Raw genomic sequence first — 23,703 nt, forward strand, 5'->3', positions numbered from 1 at the left:
GGTATGTGGGGTGTGTAGGGGGCGTGTGGGGTGTGTAGGGGTGTGTGGGTATGTGGGGTGTGTAGGGTGTGTGGGTATGTGGGGTGTGTAGGGGGCGTGTGGGGTGTGTGGGTATGTGGGGTGTGTAGGGCGTGTGGGGTGTGTAGGGGTGTGTGGGTATGTGGGGTGTGTAGGGGGTGTGTAGGGCGTGTGGGGTGTGTGTGTGTGTGGGTGTGTAGGGGCGTGTGGGGTGTGTAGGGGGGTGTGGGTATGTGGGGTGTGTAGAGGGCGTGTGTGGGTATGTGGGGTGTGTAGGGCGTGTGGGGTGTGTAGGGGTGTGTGGGTATGTGGGGTGTGTAGGGGGTGTGGGGTGTGTGTGTGTGGGTGTGTAGGGGCGTGTGGGGTGTGTAGGGGTGTGTGGGTATGTGGGGTGTGTAGAGGGCGTGTGTGGGTATGTGGGGTGTGTAGGGCGTGTGGGGTGTGTAGGGGTGTGTGGGTATGTGGGGTGTGTAGGGGGTGTGTAGGGCGTGTGGGGTGTGTGTGTGTGTGGGTGTGTAGAGGGCGTGTGGGGTGTGTAGGGGGGTGTGGGTATGTGGGGTGTGTAGGGGCGTGTGGGGTGTGTAGGGGGGTGTGGGTATGTGGGGTGTGTAGAGGGCGTGTGGGGTGTGTTATATTTCCATGATGCTGTCTGTAGCGGTCCTCTGTTCTCCCTCTGTTCCCAGGTAAAGGGACTCAGGTGTGGAAGAGAGCCGGAGTTATTTATGATGGAGACTGGAAGTTTGGGAAGCGTGATGGTTTCGGGACTCTGAGTAAACTCCAGCCGCTCAGTGGTGAATATGTGAGAGTTTATTCCGGGGAATGGAAGAACGACAAGAAAGAGGTCAGTAAGTGTTTATTTTATCCATTTAAAGAGCTCGTGTTCCACTGGGATCTTTTATTTTTACATTCAACTGCTACAGGAAGAAAACACATATATTTGTGCTGGGTTTTGTGACATCACAAAAATATGAAGTTTAAATTGTGCCGCTTTGTGTTTAATATTTATATACGGCATCACACTCCCAGGTTTTCTGATTTGTGATTTTAAGTGTCATTAAATGAGTGTGTGTGTGTGTGTGTGTGTGTGTGTGTGTCTGTTAAGGGGTTTGGAACACAGTTCTACAGTTCCGGGTCATGGTACGAAGGACAGTGGGCGGGGCATAAAAGGAGTGGCTCAGGGAGAATGTTTTACCAAAACGGAGACATTTACGAAGGGGAGTGGCTCAACGACAAACCTCACGGACAGGGAACGCTCCGATTGGGTGAGAAACCAACTCCACACAGTGATGTACACCTGAGGCCCCTCCCACCTTCAAGACGCATCATCAGAGGGAGCGAGGAGCTGTGTGTGTACAGTGTAGTTTATGACTGATGAAGATTATGAAAATCTATTATAAACATGGACATCTCTCTCTCTCTCTGTTAAAGCGAATGAGAACAGATATGAGGGCAGCTGGAAAGATGGAAAGAAGGATGGACATGGACGCTTCTTCTTCCTGGACAGGGGTCAGTTGTACGAGGGATTCTGGGTCGACGACGTTCCCAAGTGTGGGACGGTGTGTGATTTCGGACGAGAACTGGCCTCTTCCCCGACCACTTATCCCATCCCCCCGGTACAGCTCTCCTCACTGGAGCTTTAATACACCCCTCTGGTTTAGCCCTGCACGGCCAATCAGAACTGACCTGTTCAGACAATACATTAATACATTTATTTAAGTCATTTTGTTGGTCCATTTGTATTGAAGGTTCCACATTGTATTAATCAATCAATCAATCAATCAGCCTTTATTTAAAGTTACATTCGGGATTATTATTATAAAATATTAGTAGTAAATATGTATCAAAGCAATAAAATTGATCATCAGAGTGAACAGAAAAAATAAAACACGATAAAATACCAATAAAATCAGTATAAATATGGTTTTCTTTGTAGAAAATGCAGGTCAGGGACGGTTAATAACGTTTGTAAATGGAAAATGTGAACAGGTTCAATAGGAAATGTAATTCTAAAGAGTGTAATTGGTGTTTGGTTTTATTTCCAGGTGCAGCTTCAGGACACAGAGTCTGTTCTGATGGAGGCACTGAAACTCTGCTCAGAGGAGTGTTCAGATCAGATCAGAGACTGGGTTTAAAGCCTTTAATTAAGCAGAGCTTTAACAAATCACCTCTGAGTAAAACGATGGCTACTGGAGGAGGAAGGAGGATTCAGCATTGTACCTCAATATTCATAAGATAGTGTGATGTTTTATGAAATAAATGACATTATTGTGACACAAGGGCTCTTAAATGGCACAAGTGTGTTCTGTGTGTAACGCCATTTTTAGTTCATAATTTTTAACCTGAAAATTACAGCTTAAAAATCATTGTGATGCTCCAGTGAGATGTAACAGGGAGATTAGAGCCTCTGTCTCTGCTACTCCGGGCTCAGCACTGCAGAAACTGCACTATGTAACTTCTGGAGGAGGGTTGGGGAAAAAACCCTAACTCTCCCGCCCCTCTTTGATTTCAGGACTGTGTTGTAAAAGTGAATCACACTCCATTTTGACGCCATACTGGAGCTTTACCTTTTTATTTTCAGAGCAGAATGATCCAGAAAGAGAAGACACTTCAGCTCCTGTGCTGAGACACGCTGGATGTAGTCAGGAGTTCTCTACAGCTCTTTAAATATTATCAATAAATAAATAATAATTTTATATAATTAAATAATTAATACAATTTTTATTGTCTTTCTGATATTTTATGACCTATTGTAACAAGATGAATTTATTTATTTATACTGTATGATATCATCAACACACATGCGAATATTAGATGGTCAAAATGACCATGGTGCTTGTTCTAGTAGTTACAGAGTCCTGGCCATTCTAGTGATAAAGGGGGGCTAAAGTGTTCAGTTTAATAGGCGCTCCAGAGCTGAGTGCAGTAGAGTTAATCAAACTGGAGCAAACTGGGAGTTGGTTTTTGATGTGGAGGTTGCCCTCCTTTTGCAGCAGGCAACATTTAAGTGACCCCTTAAATGTATTTCTGTTTCAGAGTAATGTAGTGTGTAAGAAACCCAGTCACTAGCAAATCATTTTTTAAAAAAATTGTTAAACACCTAGTGGTAGACAGCTCCTATAATACCTGTCTTATTCACTCAGTGTTCACCTACACCTACCCTGATGGTCCACTCAGCAGTGCTGCTGTGTCTGATCCACTCATATACTCGTGTTATTCACATGTACTGATTTACAGAGCTGTAAACGTACTTCCACTGATACATATCAAATAATTGGTGAGATTCAGTGAGACTGGGTTTTATTTCTTGATGTATATTCAAATGACGTATAAGTTAATGTCCACATTTGCATATGTTATTGTGTGCCGTACATGGAACGACCTATTGTTCTGAATTTGTGTATATATGGGTTTTTGTTTCTGTGAGAACTGGATGATGGGGTAAGGGTCTTTCCTGGAGGTAGCAGGACAGGAAGTCCTTACAAGTTATCTCTCTTTATCAGAACAGGAAATGACGTAAACAAAAGCCATATTATTTACCATATGTAGGCACAAACCAACCTGTATTAGTTGAGGATGGGGTGAAAATGTCAGAAGGCATTGGCTAAACTTCTCAACAAACTGTCCATTGGGGCTTGTTAAGATGTTGTTCTTTTCATTCTAATAAACCTGATTATTTTGCAACGTAAGAATGGTCTCGGTGCTAAAGTCTTTTTCAGCACCTTCTTCACAATAATGAGAATAAACAATCTCAATACATCATAAACATTCCTGCTCAAATCTCTTCAAAGCAATTTCAGACAGAAATAATCACCCAGTCATCCATAACTCTGCATGAGATTCAGTTTTATTTGTTCAAAAGTGTAGAGTTTGTGATTTACTTCAGCTCTGAGCTAATCCTAAAATGCCCTTCACAAACATAATAAAACTGTACAAAAAATGCACCAAAAATACTGCTCCTGTAAAGTTTTTATACAGCAGTCTCTCTCTTTTTGGTCGTAGAGTAATCAGTTTCCCTCTGTAAACAGACAAGAACTCTAAATAATTCTGATTCTGGTGTTTTTCGCGTTAGCCGCTAATGCTAATTCAGTTACAATACATTTAAATCTTAAAAATAGATCATTAAACTCTTTTGTTTTTGTCAGATTTTACTCAGACCAACACAGAATTTTATGTTTTATCACTTATTCAGATAATCTAAAACTGAAAAGAATACTAGGGGATAAATATGTTTATCATATCATTTCATTTCTTCAAAATTAGCGCTATGTTTTTTTTCCAAAATAAGAGTCTTCAACACATTATTGGAAAAGATAATGTAAACATTTGCTTTTCATAAAGTGCTCAGCAGATCAAATGTTTTCTATACAAATTAAGTAAAAAGTGTATTTTTCAGCTAAGAACTGAAATATAAGGAGTTGTAGATTTGGCTGAATTTCTCTGTGGCAGAGATTAATTTGTCTGTTTCAGCTCTAGACAGTTTTCCAAAGAATGTGACTGGATTTTAAAATTATTCATAACTGGAAGTCCTTATATGGGCATCCAGCTCAGAGCCAGAAGTCCTTATATGGGCATGACAAGCACAGAACCAATTCAATGTTCTCGTTTTGTTCAGTGTCTGAAGAGAAACTGTAAAGAAAAAATAATAAATTCAGTCTCAAACAGCTCCAGTCTGGACACTGAGCCAAAAGCTGGTTTAGAACATTACATGTAGAAGCTAATTCCTTAAACACATGGCTTGGTTAGCATTAAATAACAGCCGTACACATGACTAAATTACTCTCACTGCTTTTGAAGGAATAACAGACTGAGTCTGGTGAAATAATGACAATAAAACAGTAAAATATCCACAGAATCTTCATTCATTTTTAAAAAATGTTCCAGTGCATGCAGTCTCTGCTGTGTCTGTAAACTTCCTCATCACAACAACAGGAACACTTCTGTTGTGTTTATATTTTAGCTTCTTCTTTTGACTCAACATCATTTTTGTGATAAAACTATACATCTATTAAATTAATAATTCATAAGAAATGAAAGAATATTATGTCAAACAATTAAATTCCTTCTTTCGTCCATTTTCATCCAAGTATTTGATCCTCATGTGAGAACACACCACACTCCTCACAGACAGTGCCCCGAGGAGACGACCCCGAGCCCCCACCTACAGCGCCACCTTTCCACACAACATTAAACTAACATTTTAGAAAAACAAAAAAATTGACAAAGATACATGTTCTACACCATTTACACAGATAATACTCCCCTTCATTAATTAAAGGGAAATTTCACATACTTTCCAAAATAAACCTCAGTCCCCGGTGTGAGCTGTAAACACGGTGCTGGACAGTGTTCTGATGTGAAGTGGCTGATTTTCAAGAAAGTTGTGGAACTGGATTTTTTTCCAGTGTTGGTGAATGGAACCAGACGTCTCCAACACACACCCAGCATTTTATTCCCTCTTCCTCCTCCACCATCACAGAGTCTCTGAGGACTGATGATGATGATGATGATGATGGAGGACAGTGTGTGTCTCTCACAGCATCCTGCACCTCGCTCTGCACCAGGACTGGGTTTAAACACCACCCCCTTCTCCACACTACAGTCAGACACCAGCCCTGTGTCCCCCACCGTCCACCGTCCACCGCCCCCCACTCTCCCTCACCGTCTACTGCCCCCCACCATCCACTGTCCCCCACCGTCTACTGCCCCCCACTCTCCCCCACCGTCTACTATCCCCCACCGTCTACTGTCCCCCACCGTCCACTGTCCCCCTCTCTCCACTGTCCCCCACCGTCTACTGTCCCCCACCGTCCACTGTCCCCCTCTCTCCACTGTCCCCCACCGTCTACTGTCCCCCACCGTCCACTGTCCCCCACCGTCCACTGTCCCCCACTCTCCACTGTCCCCCACCGTCTACTGCCCCCCACTCTCCCCCACCGTCTACTATCCCCCACCGTCTACTGTCCCCCACCGTCCACTGTCCCCCTCTCTCCACTGTCCCCCACCGTCTACTGCCCCCCACCGTCCACTGTCCCCCACCGTCTACTGCCCCCCACTCTCCCCCACCGTCTACTATCCCCCACCGTCTACTGTCCCCCACCGTCTACTGTCCCCCACCGTCCACTGTCCCCCACCGTCCACTGTCCCCCACCGTCCACTGTCCCCCACCGTCCACTGTCCCCCACCGACCACTGTCCCCCATCGTCCACTGTCCCCCACTCTCCACTGTCCCCCACCGTCTACTGTCCCCCACTGTCCCCCACCGACCACTGTCCCCCACCATCTACTGTCCCCCACTGTCTACTGCCCCCCACTCTCCACTGTCCCCCACTCTCCACTGTCCCCCACCATCCACTGTCCTCACTTTCTGTGAGGGGCTTTTAGAGGAGGACGTCCGCTTCCATTCACCTCCAACTTTCACTGCTCTGACTCCGGACATTTCTCTAGAAATAAACTTTAAATTACACTTTGTGCTTGAGTTTCAGATGTAAAGCAGATCAGTGTGGAATGTAAAGCAGGCTCACGTAAAATCACAGCACAGAACCTTGGTTTTAAAACATTCCCATGCAGAAATGGACAGATACAGATACAGTAGAGTTATAAAAGGCTCACATAAGCACGGATGGAGCTGGATTAGTTTCCCCAGGCCGGCTCTGTTATGTAATCTGTGGGATTTGATTGGATGATTGTGTTGGGGTAAAGTATCAGTACTTTCTCCACATTTCCACAGATTAACCCTGATTAAAAGATCACAGCTGGAGGGCAGAGAAATTCTTCAAATTTATATCTGGATTTGATCAATATTTTATATAAATAAAATAAATAAATACAAATTTATACCAGCTGCAAAACGCCCTGCACAATACATCTACAGCTCGAATCCAGGTCTAAACCAGCTTTAATCAAGCTGTACTCCAGCTTCAGTACCACCCGTCCAGGCCTAACCCAGCTGTGATCCCCTGCAGGTGGTCTCCGACTCACTCCGCGGTGGGCGAGTGCAGGGCCGAAGCCTCTCCTCTCTGGTCCAGTTCGTTCTGGAGGTCCTCCAGCTCCTCCAGCTCCTGGAACTGGCGGTCGGTTTTGTGGCTGACGAGCGAGCGGTAGAAATGCACGGCGAAGACGATGAAGACGAGGGCGAAGGGCACCATGATGGAGGTGGAGGTGATGGCGGCCGCCACGCCCGCCGGCACGGTGCCGTTCTGCTGGTGCCTCGGCCGGATGGGCAGGAACTTCACCCAGCACAGCAGCACCACCTCGGCCAGGAACAGCAGCGTCCCGATGACGGTGGAGAAGGCCCAGGCCAGTTCGATGTGCCTCTGCATCCGCTCGTGAGGTGACTCCCGCACCGAGCTCATGCTGTGGACGTTACTCACCGCCTCGATGTTGGGCAGGATGCAGGTGCTGATCATCAGAGCGAACAGGTGCACGGCCACCAGCACCGTGGTGCAGGCGCTGAAGGCTATCAGCAGGCCGGGCGGGTAATCGTGACTGGTGTCCAGCTGCACCTCCACCATCGCCACCTAAACCACAGAACAGACCCAGACCAGTCACAACAGCCTTTTTATGATTGATATATTGCCCCAGATATAACTGTGATAAACGATATTATTATAATGCACTTACACCCCTTTAAAGAGCAATGGACTTTTAGCAAAAACTCATTTATTAAGAATATTAAGACACTGAATTGGAATGTAACATTTAATTTAACATATAAAACCATATTTAAAAAATAATCCACATAACAGCTCCAGAACAGAGAGAGAGAGAGAGAGAGAGAGAGAGAGAGAGAGAGGGAGAGAGAGGACAGACAGAGAGAGAGAGACACAGAGAGAGAGAAGACAGACAAAGAGAGAGAGAGAGGACAGAGAGAGAGAGAAGACAGAGAGAGAGAGACACAGAGAGAGAAGACAGACAAAGAGAGAGAGGACAGAGAGAGAGAGAGAAGACAGAGAGAGAGAGAGAGACACAGAGAGAGAGAGGACAGAGAGAGAGAGGACAGAGAGAGAGAGGACAGAGAGAGAGAGAGAGAGAGAGAGAGAGGACAGACAGAAAGAGAGAGAGGACAGACAGAGAGAGAGAGAGAGAGAGAAATAAGCAGAGAACAGAGTGAGCGGCAAAAACACCGGAGAAGTTTACTCTTCTGTAAACACACAGTTGACAATCACTGAGGTCATGTCCATGTTGTAGGGACACAGTCCTGATACAAAACTGCACCTCAGAGTAGATCTCTATCAATGTCCAAAGGGGATGTCTGTTCTCTCTGGTTTGTTTACATTCATAAGCTCTGTATCTTTTAAGGTGGAACAGTGTTGTCTGTAAGTGTTTATTCACTGTTTGAATTCCCACAGAAACTCATGTGTAACTCGAGCTGTTTAGTTTTGTAGCACTTTCGCTCTGTGTTTACTTTCATGCAGTTAGCGCTCTCCTGAATTTAGAGTCAGTTCCACCTTAAGTAATGTAACTGTAACAGCAGAAATAACTCAGTGTTACCCCCCTATGGAGCAGGAATAGAGCAACATCCTCATCTCGGTTGGTGCTTTTCAGCGTTTGGAGTCTCTCCGTTGTCTAAAAACCTCCAGATGGCGTTTCTCTGCCATGAGCAGAGAGAGAGAAAGCCTAGCACCGGACCCAGACACTTTGTTTTTTTTACCCATTTACAGACACTGGGGCTTCGTAAACACATTAGAGCGGTTTCCAGAGCAAACCGACTGCAGAGCAGCACATGGAGAGGACACACACTCAGAGCTTTACACACAGGGTGATTTCTCTAAAGGTGAACCATGTCTTTTAAAGGACACTTTGTCCACTCAGTGTTTCCATGTACAACACCAGGACGTCTCACATGTAAAACATATGTAAATCAGCTTGTTGCAGAGGTTGGTTATTTTTACTGAGGGGCAGGACTTTGCCCTGTAAACAGACGCCTTATTGAACATTAAAAGCTTTGTCCATTTATTTTCAGTGTGATTAATAACATTTAGAACCTTTATAACATCTGTGTTCCCACTCCCTTCGCTGCAGATTCAAATACACATCCCGGACTATTCCTCGCCCTCCAGACGAGTTCAGAACACACGTTCAGAACTAACGTCATCTTAACTCACATAAATACTGAATCACACGACTCTCAATTTGTCACCAGACGTCCAGCAGGGTCTCACAGGTGTGAAGGTCCAGGGTCTCGCAGGTGTGAAGGTCCAGGGTCTCGCAGGTGTGAAGGTCCAGGGTCTCACAGGAGTGAAGGTCCAGGGTCTCACAGGTGTGAAGGTAGCAGGGTCTCACAGGTGTGAAGGTAGCAGGGTCTCACAGGTGTGAAGGTAGCAGGGTCTCTGTGTGTTCAGTTGTGTAGCGTATGTTTTTCTGATGAAGCGGTCGGCGAGTGGAAATACTACTTCTTTATTAGTTTATTTGTCAGAATTTAGAGGAGAGTGAGGTCTTCCACTCTCAGTGAGTTACTGAGGATCATGAACAGCTGGATGGTGTAAAGTGGAGCTGTATGAACGAAGCCAGTGGAGCTGGAGGATTCTCTGAAGAATTTGGTGCAAGATTCTGCTTTCAACTGAGCTTCAGAGCATTTCCTCAGAGACACAAACACAAGCTGAAGTCTCACTTGAACGTGGCCTGTGTGTGTGTGTGTGTGTGTGAGAGAGCTCGTCTGTGTGTGACGCTGGTGAAATGAAGGAAATGGAGCGATGGTGACTGATAAAGTAAAACACCAGATCAGAGCCCTCTGTTTATTCTCTGGAGTCTCTGTTTGATCTAAACTTGTCTTGATGTGTTTATGTCACAATAATGATGATTAATTATTGATTATGACATCATAATTATGATTTAGCGTCTCAACTGCAACTTGCACCACAGAAAAGAAACGTTGAGTTACTGCTAATGTTCTTTTTATTGTATATGACAGGATTTGTATTACTGGATTATTAGTGTTTTTACGGTACTTTATTGTATTTAACGGCTATATTACAGTGCGGTGGTATTATTGTATTAAATAGTTTTACTTATATTTGTAGTGTAGTATAAAAGTGTAATAATACATTGGTTTGTGATTGTATTGTATTTTGTATGTTATTTTAGTGTTTGTACACGGTTTACTGTACATCTGTTTTAATGGTGTTGTTGTTGTTGTGGTGTGGAGAGTGTATTGTGTTTAATGGTGTTGTTACTCACCATGGCGAACCCGGAGAGCAGAGCCGAGGTTCTGCTGGACGCCTTTAGTTTGGCTCTACTCAGGTAAAGCCTTCTCCAGGTTAAAGCCTGTAGGGAGTGTTCACTGCTCATCACCGCGGCGTTCCTCGTTCTCAGACTCTCAGAACGGTGTTCCCCGCGCACTCAGGCTCTCAGAACGGTGTTCCCTCAGACCCACGCCGCACCTAAAGCCTCTAAGAAAGATGCTCCCAATGCTTACAATAGAGCTGCTGTGAGAACGGTGTTCCAGAAGCTCATACTGTGCACACGGAGGCTCTCAGAACGGACTCTCGCTGCACAATGGACTCAGAGAACGGTGTTCCCCGTTACTGCAGTCTGTAATCACCGTTACAGTGTCTCTAGATTTAAAAACCAAAGACAGACGAAGGGCTCTGCAGCTCTGCGTCTGCACTGCGCCGGTCTACAGCCAAACTACACTACCCAAACTGCATTGCGCCGGTCTACAGCCAAACTACACTACCCACACTGCACTGCGCCGGTCTACAGCCAAACTACACTACCCAAACAGCACTGCGCCGGTCTACAGCCAAACTACACTACCCAAACTGCATTGCGCCGGTCTACAGCCAAACTACACTACCCACACTGCACTGCGCCGGTATACAGCCAAACTACACTACCCACACTGCACTGCGCCGGTCTACAGCCAAACTACACTACCCACACTGCACTGCGCCGGTGTACAGCCAAACTACACTACCCACACTGCACTGCGCCGGTCTACAGCCAAACTACACTACCCACACTGCACTGCGCCGGTCTACAGCCAAACTACACTACCCACACTGCACTGCGCCGGTCTGCATCCAAACTACACTACCCACACTGCACTGCGCCGGCCTGCAGCCAAACTACACTACCCACACTGCACTGCGCCGGCCTGCAGCCAAACTACACTACCCACACTGCACTGCGCCGGTCTGTAGGATCGCTCTCTACATCCGGCCAGTTATGGTTTCATATCTGCAAAAGAAAAAAAAAAAAAAAAAAAATAATAATAATAATAATAACAAGAAGAAGACTTTATACCCATATTTATGAATTACTATATAATAGGTTCTCAAATTAAATGTAATAATTGAGCATCTCATAATCTCACTCACACATTATTAATAAGTATCTAACAATGATGAATGCAGCACAGTGGAGCAGCAGGTAGTGTCTCTGTCACAGCTCCAGGGTCTTGGAGGTTGTGGGTTCGAGTCCCGCTCCGGGTGTCTGTCTGTGAGGAGTGTGGTGTGTTCTCCCTGTGTCCGCGTGGGTTTCCTCTGGGTGACTGTCTGTGAGGAGAGCGGTGTGTTCTCCCTGTGTCCGCGTGGGTTTCCTCTGGGTGACTGTCTGTGAGGAGAGCGGTGTGTTCTCACGTGTCCGCGTGGGTTTCCTCCGGGTGACTGTCTGTGAGGAGTGCGGTGTGTTCTCCCTGTGTCCGCGTGGGTTTCCTCCGGGTGACTGTCTGTGAGGAGTGCGATGTGTTCTCCCTGTGTCCGCGTGGGTTTCCTCCGGGTGACTGTCTGTGAGGAGAGCGGTGTGTTCTCACGTGTCCGCGTGGGTTTCCTCCGGGTGACTGTCTGTGAGGAGTGCGGTGTGTTCTCCCTGTGTCCGCGTGGGTTTCCTCCGGGTGACTGTCTGTGAGGAGTGCGATGTGTTCTCCCTGTGTCCGCGTGGGTTTCCTCCGGGTGACTGTCTGTGAGGAGTGCGGTGTGTTCTCCCTGAGTCCGCGTGGGTTTCTTCCGGGTGACTGTCTGTGAGGAGTGCGGTGTGTTCTCCCTGTGTCCGCGTGGGTTTCCTCCGGATGACTGTCTGTGAGGAGTGTGGTGTGTTCTCCCTGTGTCTGCGTGGGTTTCCTCCAGATGACTGTCTTTGAGGAGTGCGGTGTGTTCTCTGTGTCTGCGTGGGTTTTCTCCGGGTGACTGTCTGTGAGGAGTGCGGTGTGTTCTCCCTGAGTCCGCGTGGGTTTCGTCCGGGTGACTGTCTGTGAGGAGTGTGGTGTGTTCTCCCTGTGTCTGCGTGGGTTTCCTCCAGATGACTGTCTTTGAGGAGTGCGGTGTGTTCTCTGTGTCCGCGTGGGTTTCCTCTGGGTGTCTGTCTGTAAGGAGTGCGGTGTGTTCTCCCTGTGTCCGTGTGGGTTTCCTCCGGATGACTGTCTGTGAGGAGTGTGGTGTGTTCTCCCTGTGTCTGCGTGGGTTTCCTCCAGATGACTGTCTTTGAGGAGTGCGGTGTGTTCTCCGTGTCTGCGTGGGTTTTCTCCGAGTGACTGTCTGTGAGGAGTGAGGTGTGTTCTCCCTGTGTCTGCGTGGGTTTCCTCCGGGTGACTGTCTGTGAGGAGTGTGGTGTGTTCTCCACGTGACCGCGTGGGTTTCCTCCGGGTGACTGTCTGTGAGGAGTGCGGTGTGTTCTCCCTGTGTCTGCGTAGGTTTCCACCGGGTGACTGTCTGTGAGGAGTGCGGTGTGTTCTCCCTGTGTCCGCGTGGGTTTCCTCCGGGTGACTGTCTGTGAGGAGTGTGGTGTGTTCTCCCTGTGTCTGCGTGGGTTTCTTCCAGATGACTGTCTGTGAGGAATGCGGTGTGTTCTCCGTGTCTGCGTGGGTTTTCTCCGGGTGACTGTCTGTGAGGAGTGCGGTGTGTTCTCCACGTGTCCGCGTGGGTTTCCTCCGGGTGACTGTCTGTGAGGAGTGCGGTATGTTCTCCCTGTGTCCGCGTGGGTTTCCTCCGGGTGACTGTCTGTGAGGAGTGCGGTGTGTTCTCCCTGTGTCCGCGTGGGTTTCCTCCGGGTGACTGTCTGTGAGGAGTGCGGTGTGTTCTCCCTGTGTCCGCGTGGGTTTCCTCCGGATGAATGTCTGTGAGGAGTGTGGTGTGTTCTCCCTGTGTCTGCGTGGGTTTCCTCCAGATGACTGTCTTTGAGGAGTGCGGTGTGTTCTCCGTGTCTGCGTAGGTTTTCTCCGGGTGACTGTCTGTGAGGAGTGCGGTGTGTTCTCCACGTGTCCGCGTGGGTTTCCTCCGGGTGACTGTCTGTGAGGAGTGCGGTATGTTCTCCACGTGTCCGCGTGGGTTTCCTCTGGGTGACTGTCTGTGAGGAGTGCGGTGTGTTCTCCCTGTGTCCGCGTGGGTTTCCTCCGGGTGACTGTCTGTGAGGAGTGCGGTGTGTTCTCCCTGTGTCCGCGTGGGTTTCCTCCGGGTGACTGTCTGTGAGGAGTGCGATGTGTTCTCCCTGTGTCCGCGTGGGTTTCCTCCGGGTGACTGTCTGTGAGGAGAGCGGTGTGTTCTCACGTGTCCGCGTGGGTTTCCTCCGGGTGACTGTCTGTGAGGAGTGCGGTGTGTTCTCCCTGTGTCCGCGTGGGTTTCCTCCGGGTGACTGTCTGTGAGGAGAGCGGTGTGTTCTCACGTGTCCGCGTGGGTTTCCTCCGGGTGACCGTCTGTGAGGAGTGCGTTGTGTTCTCCCTGTGTCCGCGTGGGTTTCCTCCGGGTGACTGTCTGTGAGGAGTGCGATGTGTTCTCCCTGTGTCCGCATGGGTTTCCTCCGGGTGACTGTCTGTGAGGAGTGCGGTGTGTTCTCCCTGTGTCCGCGTGGGTTTCCTCCGGATGACTGTCTGTGAGGAGTGTGGTGTGTTCTCCCTGTGTCTGCGTGGGTTTCCTCCGGATGACTGTCTGTGAGGAGTGTGGTGTGTTCTCCCTGTGTCTGCGTGGGTTTCCTCCAGATGACTGTCTTTGAGGAGTGCGGTGTGTTCTCCGTGTCTGCGTGGGTTTTCTCCGAGTGACTGTCTGTGAGGAGTGAGGTGTGTTCTCCCTGTGTCTGCGTGGGTTTCCTCCGGGTGACTGTCTGTGAGGAGTGTGGTGTGTTCTCCACGTGACCGCGTGGGTTTCCTCCGGGTGACTGTCTGTGAGGAGTGCGGTGTGTTCTCCCTGTGTCTGCGAAGGTTTCCACCGGGTGACTGTCTGTGAGGGGTGCGGTGTGTTCTCCCTGTGTCCGCATGGGTTTCCTCCGGATGACTGTCTGTGAGGAGTGTGGTGTGTTCTCCCTGTGTCTGCGTGGGTTTCTTCCAGATGACTGTCTGTGAGGAATGCGGTGTGTTCTCCGTGTCTGCGTGGGTTTTCTCCGGGTGACTGTCTGTGAGGAGTGCGGTGTGTTCTCCACGTGTCCGCGTGGGTTTCCTCCGGGTGACTGTCTGTGAGGAGTGCGGTATGTTCTCCCTGTGTCCGCGTGGGTTTCCTCCGGGTGACTGTCTGTGAGGAGTGCGGTGTGTTCTCCCTGTGTCCGCGTGGGTTTCCTCCGGGTGACTGTCTGTGAGGAGTGCGGTGTGTTCTCCCTGTGTCCGTGTGGGTTTCCTCCGGGTGACTGTCTGTGAGGAGTGCGGTGTGTTCTCCCTGTGTCCGCGTGGGTTTCCTCCGGATGAATGTCTGTGAGGAGTGCGGTGTGTTCTCCCTGTGTCTGCGTGGGTTTCCTCCAGATGACTGTCTTTGAGGAGTGCGGTGTGTTCTCCGTGTCTGCGTAGGTTTTCTCCGGGTGACTGTCTGTGAGGAGTGCGGTGTGTTCTCCACGTGTCCGCGTGGGTTTCCTCCGGGTGACTGTCTGTGAGGAGTGCGGTATGTTCTCCACGTGTCCGCGTGGGTTTCCTCTGGGTGACTGTCTGTGAGGAGTGCGGTGTGTTCTCCCTGTGTCCGCGTGGGTTTCCTCCGGGTGACTGTCTGTGAGGAGTGCGGTGTGTTCTCCCTGTGTCCGCGTGGGTTTCCTCCGGGTGACTGTCTGTGAGGAGTGCGATGTGTTCTCCCTGTGTCCGCGTGGGTTTCCTCTGGGTGACTGTCTGTGAGGAGAGCGGTGTGTTCTCACGTGTCCGCGTGGGTTTCCTCCGGGTGACTGTCTGTGAGGAGTGCGGTGTGTTCTCCCTGTGTCCGCGTGGGTTTCCTCCGGGTGACTGTCTGTGAGGAGAGCGGTGTGTTCTCACGTGTCCGCGTGGGTTTCCTCCGGGTGACTGTCTGTGAGGAGTGCGGTGTGTTCTCCCTGTGTCCGCGTGGGTTTCCTCCGGGTGACTGTCTGTGAGGAGTGCGATGTGTTCTCCCTGTGTCCGCGTGGGTTTCCTCCGGGTGACTGTCTGTGAGGAGTGCGGTGTGTTCTCCCTGTGTCCGCGTGGGTTTCCTCCGGATGACTGTCTGTGAGGAGTGTGGTGTGTTCTCCCTGTGTCTGCGTGGGTTTCCTCCAGATGACTGTCTTTGAGGAGTGCGGTGTGTTCTCCGTGTCTGCGTGGGTTTTCTCCGGGTGACTGCCTGTGAGGAGTGCGGTGTGTTCTCCCTGAGTCCGCGTGGGTTTCGTCCGGGTGACTGTCTGTGAGGAGTGCGGTGTGTTCTCCCTGTGTCCGCGTGGGTTTCCTCCGGGTGTCTGTCTGTGAGGAGTGCGGTGTGTTCTCCCTGTGTCCGTGTGGGTTTCCTCCGGATGACTGTCTGTGAGGAGTGTGGTGTGTTCTCCCTGTGTCTGCGTGGGTTTCCTCCAGATGACTGTCTTTGAGGAGTGCGGTGTGTTCTCCGTGTCTGCGTGGGTTTTCTCCGAGTGACTGTCTGTGAGGAGTGAGGTGTGTTCTCCCTGTGTCTGCGTGGGTTTCCTCCGGGTGACTGTCTGTGAGGAGTGTGGTGTGTTCTCCCTGTGTCCGCGTGGGTTTCCTCCGGGTGACTGTCTGTGAGGAGTGCGGTGTGTTCTCCCTGTGTCCGCGTAGGTTTCCACCGGGTGGCTGTCTGTGAGGAGTGCGGTGTGTTCTCCCTGTGTCCGCGTGGGTTTCCTCCGGATGACTGTCTGTGAGGAGTGTGGTGTGTTCTCCCTGTGTCTGCGTGGGTTTCCTCCAGATGACTGTCTTTGAGGAATGCGATGTGTTCTCCGTGTCTGCGTGGGTTTTCTCCGGGTGACTGTCTGTGAGGAGTGCGGTGTGTTCTCCACGTGTCCGCGTGGGTTTCCTCCGGGTGACTGTCTGTGAGGAGTGCGGTATGTTCTCCCTGTGTCCGCGTGGGTTTCCTCCGGGTGACTGTCTGTGAGGAGTGCGGTGTGTTCTCCCTGTGTCTGCGTGGGTTTCCTCCAGATGACTGTCTTTGAGGAGTGCGGTGTGTTCTCCGTGTCTGCGTAGGTTTTCTCCGGGTGACTGTCTGTGAGGAGTGCGGTGTGTTCTCCACGTGTCCGCGTGGGTTTCCTCCGGGTGACTGTCTGTGAGGAGTGCGGTATGTTCTCCACGTGTCCGCGTGGGTTTCCTCTGGGTGACTGTCTGTGAGGAGTGCGGTGTGTTCTCCCTGTGTCCGCGTGGGTTTCCTCCGGGTGACTGTCTGTGAGGAGTGCGGTGTGTTCTCCCTGTGTCCGCGTGGGTTTCCTCCGGGTGACTGTCTGTGAGGAGTGCGATGTGTTCTCCCTGTGTCCGCGTGGGTTTCCTCCGGGTGACTGTCTGTGAGGAGAGCGGTGTGTTCTCACGTGTCCGCGTGGGTTTCCTCCGGGTGACTGTCTGTGAGGAGTGCGGTGTGTTCTCCCTGTGTCCGCGTGGGTTTCCTCCGGGTGACTGTCTGTGAGGAGAGCGGTGTGTTCTCACGTGTCCGCGTGGGTTTCCTCCGGGTGACTGTCTGTGAGGAGTACGGTGTGTTCTCCCTGTGTCCGCGTGGGTTTCCTCCGGGTGACTGTCTGTGAGGAGTGCGATGTGTTCTCCCTGTGTCCGCGTGGGTTTCCTCCGGGTGACTGTCTGTGAGGAGTGCGGTGTGTTCTCCCTGTGTCCGCGTGGGTTTCCTCCGGATGACTGTCTGTGAGGAGTGTGGTGTGTTCTCCCTGTGTCTGCGTGGGTTTCCTCCGGATGACTGTCTGTGAGGAGTGTGGTGTGTTCTCCCTGTGTCTGCGTGGGTTTCCTCCAGATGACTGTCTTTGAGGAGTGCGGTGTGTTCTCCGTGTCTGCGTGGGTTTTATCCGAGTGACTGTCTGTGAGGAGTGCGGTGTGTTCTCTGTGTCTGCGTGGGTTTTCTCCGGGTGACTGTCTGTGAGGAGTGCGGTGTGTTCTCCCTGAGTCCGCGTGGGTTTCGTCCGGGTGACTGTCTGTGAGGAGTGCGGTGTGTTCTCCCTGTGTCCGCGTGGGTTTCCTCTGGGTGTCTGTCTGTAAGGAGTGCGGTGTGTTCTCCCTGTGTCCGTGTGGGTTTCCTCCGGATGACTGTCTGTGAGGAGTGTGGTGTGTTCTCCCTGTGTCTGCGTGGGTTTCCTCCAGATGACTGTCTTTGAGGAGTGCGGTGTGTTCTCCGTGTCTGCGTGGGTTTTCTCCGAGTGACTGTCTGTGAGGAGTGAGGTGTGTTCTCCCTGTGTCTGCGTGGGTTTCCTCCGGGTGACTGTCTGTGAGGAGTGTGGTGTGTTCTCCACGTGACCGCGTGGGTTTCCTCCGGGTGACTGTCTGTGAGGAGTGCGGTGTGTTCTCCCTGTGTCTGCGTAGGTTTCCTCCGGATGACTGTCTGTGAGGAGTGTGGTGTGTTCTCCCTGTGTCTGCGTGGGTTTCCTCCAGATGACTGTCTTTGAGGAGTGCGGTGTGTTCTCCGTGTCTGCGTGGGTTTCCTCCGGGTGACTGTCTGTGAGGAGTGTGGTGTGTTCTCCACGTGACCGCGTGGGTTTCCTCCGGGTGACTGTCTGTGAGGAGTGCGGTGTGTTCTCCCTGTGTCTGCGAAGGTTTCCACCGGGTGACTGTCTGTGAGGAGTGCGGTGTGTTCTCCCTGTGTCCGCGTGGGTTTCCTCCGGATGACTGTCTGTGAGGAGTGTGGTGTGTTCTCCCTGTGTCTGCGTGGGTTTCTTCCAGATGACTGTCTGTGAGGAATGCGGTGTGTTCTCCGTGTCTGCGTGGGTTTTCTCCGGGTGACTGTCTGTGAGGAGTGCGGTGTGTTCTCCACGTGTCCGCGTGGGTTTCCTCCGGGTGACTGTCTGTGAGGAGTGCGGTATGTTCTCCCTGTGTCCGCGTGGGTTTCCTCCGGGTGACTGTCTGTGAGGAGTGCGGTGTGTTCTCCCTGTGTCCGCGTGGGTTTCCTCCGGGTGACTGTCTGTGAGGAGTGCGGTGTGTTCTCCCTGTGTCTGTGTGGGTTTCCTCCGGGTGACTGTCTGTGAGGAGTGCGGTGTGTTCTCCCTGTGTCCGCGTGGGTTTCCTCCGGATGAATGTCTGTGAGGAGTGCGGTGTGTTCTCCCTGTGTCTGCGTGGGTTTCCTCCAGATGACTGTCTTTGAGGAGTGCGGTGTGTTCTCCGTGTCTGCGTAGGTTTTCTCCGGGTGACTGTCTGTGAGGAGTGCGGTGTGTTCTCCACGTGTCCGCGTGGGTTTCCTCCGGGTGACTGTCTGTGAGGAGTGCGGTATGTTCTCCACGTGTCCGCGTGGGTTTCCTCTGGGTGACTGTCTGTGAGGAGTGCGGTGTGTTCTCCCTGTGTCCGCGTGGGTTTCCTCCAGGTGACTGTCTGTGAGGAGTGCGGTGTGTTCTCCCTGTGTCCGCGTGGGTTTCCTCCGGGTGACTGTCTGTGAGGAGTGCGATGTGTTCTCCCTGTGTCCGCGTGGGTTTCCTCCGGGTGACTGTCTATGAGGAGAGCGGTGCGTTCTCACGTGTCCGCGTGGGTTTCCTCCGGGTGACTGTCTGTGAGGAGTGCGGTGTGTTCTCCCTGTGTCCGCGTGGGTTTCCTCCGGGTGACTGTCTGTGAGGAGAGCGGTGTGTTCTCACGTGTCCGCGTGGGTTTCCTCCGGGTGACTGTCTGTGAGGAGTGCGGTGTGTTCTCCCTGTGTCCGCGTGGGTTTCCTCCGGGTGACTGTCTGTGAGGAGTGCGATGTGTTCTCCCTGTGTCCGCGTGGGTTTCCTCCGGGTGACTGTCTGTGAGGAGTGCGGTGTGTTCTCCCTGTGTCCGCGTGGGTTTCCTCCGGATGACTGTCTGTGAGGAGTGTGGTGTGTTCTCCCTGTGTCTGCGTGGGTTTCCTCCAGATGACTGTCTTTGAGGAGTGCGGTGTGTTCTCCCTGAGTCCGCGTGGGTTTCGTCCGGGTGACTGTCTGTGAGGAGTGCGGTGTGTTCTCCCTGTGTCCGCGTGGGTTTCCTCCGGGTGTCTGTCTGTGAGGAGTGCGGTGTGTTCTCCCTGTGTCCGTGTGGGTTTCCTCCGGATGACTGTCTGTGAGGAGTGTGGTGTGTTCTCCCTGTGTCTGCGTGGGTTTCCTCCAGATGACTGTCTTTGAGGAGTGCGGTGTGTTCTCCGTGTCTGCGTGGGTTTTCTCCGAGTGACTGTCTGTGAGGAGTGAGGTGTGTTCTCCCTGTGTCTGCGTGGGTTTCCTCCGGGTGACTGTCTGTGAGGAGTGTGGTGTGTTCTCCCTGTGTCCGCGTGGGTTTCCTCCGGGTGACTGTCTGTGAGGAGTGCGGTGTGTTCTCCCTGTGTCCGCGTAGGTTTCCACCGGGTGGCTGTCTGTGAGGAGTGCGGTGTGTTCTCCCTGTGTCCGCGTGGGTTTCCTCCGGATGACTGTCTGTGAGGAGTGTGGTGTGTTCTCCCTGTGTCTGCGTGGGTTTCCTCCAGATGACTGTCTTTGAGGAATGCGATGTGTTCTCCGTGTCTGCGTGGGTTTTCTCCGGGTGACTGTCTGTGAGGAGTGCGGTGTGTTCTCCACGTGTCCGCGTGGGTTTCCTCCGGGTGACTGTCTGTGAGGAGTGCGGTATGTTCTCCCTGTGTCCGCGTGGGTTTCCTCCGAGTGACTGTCTGTGAGGAGTGCGGTGTGTTCTCCCTGTGTCTGCGTGGGTTTCCTCCAGATGACTGTCTTTGAGGAGTGCGGTGTGTTCTCCGTGTCTGCGTAGGTTTTCTCCGGGTGACTGTCTGTGAGGAGTGCGGTGTGTTCTCCACGTGTCCGCGTGGGTTTCCTCCGGGTGACTGTCTGTGAGGAGTGCGGTATGTTCTCCACGTGTCCGCGTGGGTTTCCTCTGGGTGACTGTCTGTGAGGAGTGCGGTGTGTTCTCCCTGTGTCCGCGTGGGTTTCCTCCGGGTGACTGTCTGTGAGGAGTGCGGTGTGTTCTCCCTGTGTCCGCGTGGGTTTCCTCCGGGTGACTGTCTGTGAGGAGTGCGATGTGTTCTCCCTGTGTCCGCGTGGGTTTCCTCCGGGTGACTGTCTGTGAGGAGAGCGGTGTGTTCTCCCTGTGTCCGCGTGGGTTTCCTCCGGGTGACTGTCTGTGAGGAGTGCGGTGTGTTCTCCCTGTGTCCGCGTGGGTTTCCTCCGGGTGACTGTCTGTGAGGAGAGCGGTGTGTTCTCACGTGTCCGCGTGGGTTTCCTCCGGGTGACTGTCTGTGAGGAGTGCGGTGTGTTCTCCCTGTGTCCGCGTGGGTTTCCTCCGGGTGACTGTCTGTGAGGAGTGCGATGTGTTCTCCCTGTGTCCGCGTGGGTTTCCTCCGGGTGACTGTCTGTGAGGAGTGCGGTGTGTTCTCCCTGTGTCCGCGTGGGTTTCCTCCGGATGACTGTCTGTGAGGAATGTGGTGTGTTCTCCCTGTGTCTGCGTGGGTTTCCTCCGGATGACTGTCTGTGAGGAGTGTGGTGTGCTCTCCCTGTGTCTGCGTGGGTTTCCTCCAGATGACTGTCTTTGAGGAGTGCGGTGTGTTCTCCGTGTCTGCGTGGGTTTTATCCGAGTGACTGTCTGTGAGGAGTGAGGTGTGTTCTCCCTGTGTCTGCGTGGGTTTCCTCCGGGTGACTGTCTGTGAGGAGTGTGGTGTGTTCTCCACGTGACCGCGTGGGTTTCCTCCGGGTGACTGTCTGTGAGGAGTGCGGTGTGTTCTCCCTGTGTCTGCGTAGGTTTCCACCGGGTGACTGTCTGTGAGGAGTGCGGTGTGTTCTCCCTGTGTCCGCGTGGGTTTCCTCCGGATGACTGTCTGTGAGGAGTGTGGTGTGTTCTCCCTGTGTCTGCGTGGGTTTCTTCCAGATGACTGTCTGTGAGGAATGCGGTGTGTTCTCCGTGTCTGCGTGGGTTTTCTCCGGGTGACTGTCTGTGAGGAGTGCGGTGTGTTCTCCACGTGTCCGCGTGGGTTTCCTCCGGGTGACTGTCTGTGAGGAGTGCGGTATGTTCTCACGTGTCCGCGTGGGTTTCCTCCGGGTGACTGTCTGTGAGGAGTGCGGTGTGTTCTCCCTGTGTCCGCGTGGGTTTCCTCCGGGTGACTGTCTGTGAGGAGTGCGGTGTGTTCTCCCTGTGTCCGTGTGGGTTTCCTCCGGGTGACTGTCTGTGAGGAGTGCGGTGTGTTCTCCCTGTGTCCGCGTGGGTTTCCTCCGGATGAATGTCTGTGAGGAGTGCGGTGTGTTCTCCCTGTGTCTGCGTGGGTTTCCTCCAGATGACTGTCTTTGAGGAGTGCGGTGTGTTCTCCGTGTCTGCGTAGGTTTTCTCCGGGTGACTGTCTGTGAGGAGTGCGGTGTGTTCTCCACGTGTCCGCGTGGGTTTCCTCCGGGTGACTGTCTGTGAGGAGTGCGGTGTGTTCTCCACGTGTCCGCGTGGGTTTCCTCTGGGTGACTGTCTGTGAGGAGTGCGGTGTGTTCTCCCTGTGTCCGCGTGGGTTTCCTCCGGGTGACTGTCTGTGAGGAGTGCGGTGTGTTCTCCCTGTGTCCGCGTGGGTTTCCTCCGGGTGACTGTCTGTGAGGAGTGCGATGTGTTCTCCCTGTGTCCGCGTGGGTTTCCTCCGGGTGACTGTCTGTGAGGAGAGCGGTGTGTTCTCACGTGTCCGCGTGGGTTTCCTCCGGGTGACTGTCTGTGAGGAGTGCGGTGTGTTCTCCCTGTGTCCGCGTGGGTTTCCTCCGGGTGACTGTCTGTGAGGAGAGCGGTGTGTTCTCACGTGTCCGCGTGGGTTTCCTCCGGGTGACTGTCTGTGAGGAGTGCGGTGTGTTCTCCCTGTGTCCGCGTGGGTTTCCTCCGGGTGACTGTCTGTGAGGAGTGCGGTGTGTTCTCCCTGTGTCCGCGTGGGTTTCCTCCGGATGACTGTCTGTGAGGAGTGTGGTGTGTTCTCCCTGTGTCTGCGTGGGTTTCCTCCGGATGACTGTCTGTGAGGAGTGTGGTGTGTTCTCCCTGTGTCTGCGTGGGTTTCCTCCAGATGACTGTCTTTGAGGAGTGCGGTGTGTTCTCCGTGTCTGCGTGGGTTTTATCCGAGTGACTGTCTGTGAGGAGTGAGGTGTGTTCTCCCTGTGTCCGCGTGGGTTTCCTCCGGGTGACTGTCTGTGAGGAGAGCGGTGTGTTCTCACGTGTCCGCGTGGGTTTCCTCCGGGTGACCGTCTGTGAGGAGTGCGGTGTGTTCTCCCTGTGTCCGCGTGGGTTTCCTCCGGGTGACTGTCTGTGAGGAGTGCGATGTGTTCTCCCTGTGTCCGCATGGGTTTCCTCCGGGTGACTGTCTGTGAGGAGTGCGGTGTGTTCTCCCTGTGTCCGCGTGGGTTTCCTCCGGATGACTGTCTGTGAGGAGTGTGGTGTGTTCTCCCTGTGTCTGCGTGGGTTTCCTCCGGATGACTGTCTGTGAGGAGTGTGGTGTGTTCTCCCTGTGTCTGCGTGGGTTTCCTCCAGATGACTGTCTTTGAGGAGTGCGGTGTGTTCTCCGTGTCTGCGTGGGTTTTCTCCGAGTGACTGTCTGTGAGGAGTGAGGTGTGTTCTCCCTGTGTCTGCGTGGGTTTCCTCCGGGTGACTGTCTGTGAGGAGTGTGGTGTGTTCTCCACGTGACCGCGTGGGTTTCCTCCGGGTGACTGTCTGTGAGGAGTGCGGTGTGTTCTCCCTGTGTCTGCGAAGGTTTCCACCGGGTGACTGTCTGTGAGGAGTGCGGTGTGTTCTCCCTGTGTCCGCGTGGGTTTCCTCCGGATGACTGTCTGTGAGGAGTGTGGTGTGTTCTCCCTGTGTCTGCGTGGGTTTCTTCCAGATGACTGTCTGTGAGGAATGCGGTGTGTTCTCCGTGTCTGCGTGGGTTTTCTCCGGGTGACTGTCTGTGAGGAGTGCGGTGTGTTCTCCACGTGTCCGCGTGGGTTTCCTCCGGGTGACTGTCTGTGAGGAGTGCGGTATGTTCTCCCTGTGTCCGCGTGGGTTTCCTCCGGGTGACTGTCTGTGAGGAGTGCGGTGTGTTCTCCCTGTGTCCGCGTGGGTTTCCTCCGGGTGACTGTCTGTGAGGAGTGCGGTGTGTTCTCCCTGTGTCCGTGTGGGTTTCCTCCGGGTGACTGTCTGTTAGGAGTGCGGTGTGTTCTCCCTGTGTCCGCGTGGGTTTCCTCCGGATGAATGTCTGTGAGGAGTGCGGTGTGTTCTCCCTGTGTCTGCGTGGGTTTCCTCCAGATGACTGTCTTTGAGGAGTGCGGTGTGTTCTCCGTGTCTGCGTAGGTTTTCTCCGGGTGACTGTCTGTGAGGAGTGCGGTGTGTTCTCCACGTGTCCGCGTGGGTTTCCTCCGGGTGACTGTCTGTGAGGAGTGAGGTGTGTTCTCACGTGTCCGCGTGGGTTTCCTCCGGGTGACTGTCTGTGAGGAGTGCGGTGTGTTCTC

General features: G+C 52.5%; 2 protein-coding genes across 2 annotated transcripts in view; one reads left to right on the top strand and one right to left on the bottom strand.

The window, feature by feature from the left end:
* morn3 (MORN repeat containing 3) overlaps positions 1–2,671 on the top strand; it is a 3,215-nt gene extending 544 nt beyond the window's left edge. The window contains exons 2-5 of the mRNA XM_066651493.1: positions 702–859; positions 1,121–1,280; positions 1,447–1,631; positions 2,061–2,671. Of these exons, the coding sequence (XP_066507590.1) occupies positions 702–859; positions 1,121–1,280; positions 1,447–1,631; positions 2,061–2,150 (593 nt within the window). The 3' untranslated portion in view covers positions 2,151–2,671. The remainder of the gene's footprint in view (positions 1–701; positions 860–1,120; positions 1,281–1,446; positions 1,632–2,060) is intronic.
* Positions 2,672–6,360: 3,689 nt separating this feature from the next.
* orai1b (ORAI calcium release-activated calcium modulator 1b) lies at positions 6,361–10,621 on the bottom strand. Its single transcript, XM_066651414.1, has 2 exons — positions 10,195–10,621; positions 6,361–7,535 (listed from the first exon to the last, which is right to left on the bottom strand). Exons 1-2 carry the CDS (start codon positions 10,303–10,305, stop codon positions 6,993–6,995), a joined length of 654 nt encoding a protein of 217 aa, XP_066507511.1. The 5' UTR covers positions 10,306–10,621; the 3' UTR covers positions 6,361–6,992.
* Positions 10,622–23,703: the final 13,082 nt, after the last annotated feature.

The sequence above is a fragment of the Hoplias malabaricus genome, chromosome 18 (genome assembly GCF_029633855.1).
Source record: "Hoplias malabaricus isolate fHopMal1 chromosome 18, fHopMal1.hap1, whole genome shotgun sequence".
In the NCBI taxonomy this organism is placed as follows: Eukaryota; Metazoa; Chordata; class Actinopteri; order Characiformes; family Erythrinidae; genus Hoplias; species Hoplias malabaricus.

Bases quoted from the DNA above. Each gene is read 5' to 3' on its own strand.
- orai1b (XM_066651414.1), bottom strand. From the start codon at position 10,305: ATGAGCAGTGAACACTCCCTACAGGCTTTAACCTGGAGAAGGCTTTAC. The intron at 7,536-10,194 runs GTGAGTAACAAC...TCTGTGGTTTAG, and splicing joins TGCTCTCCGGGTTCGCCATG to GTGGCGATGGTGGAGGTGCA.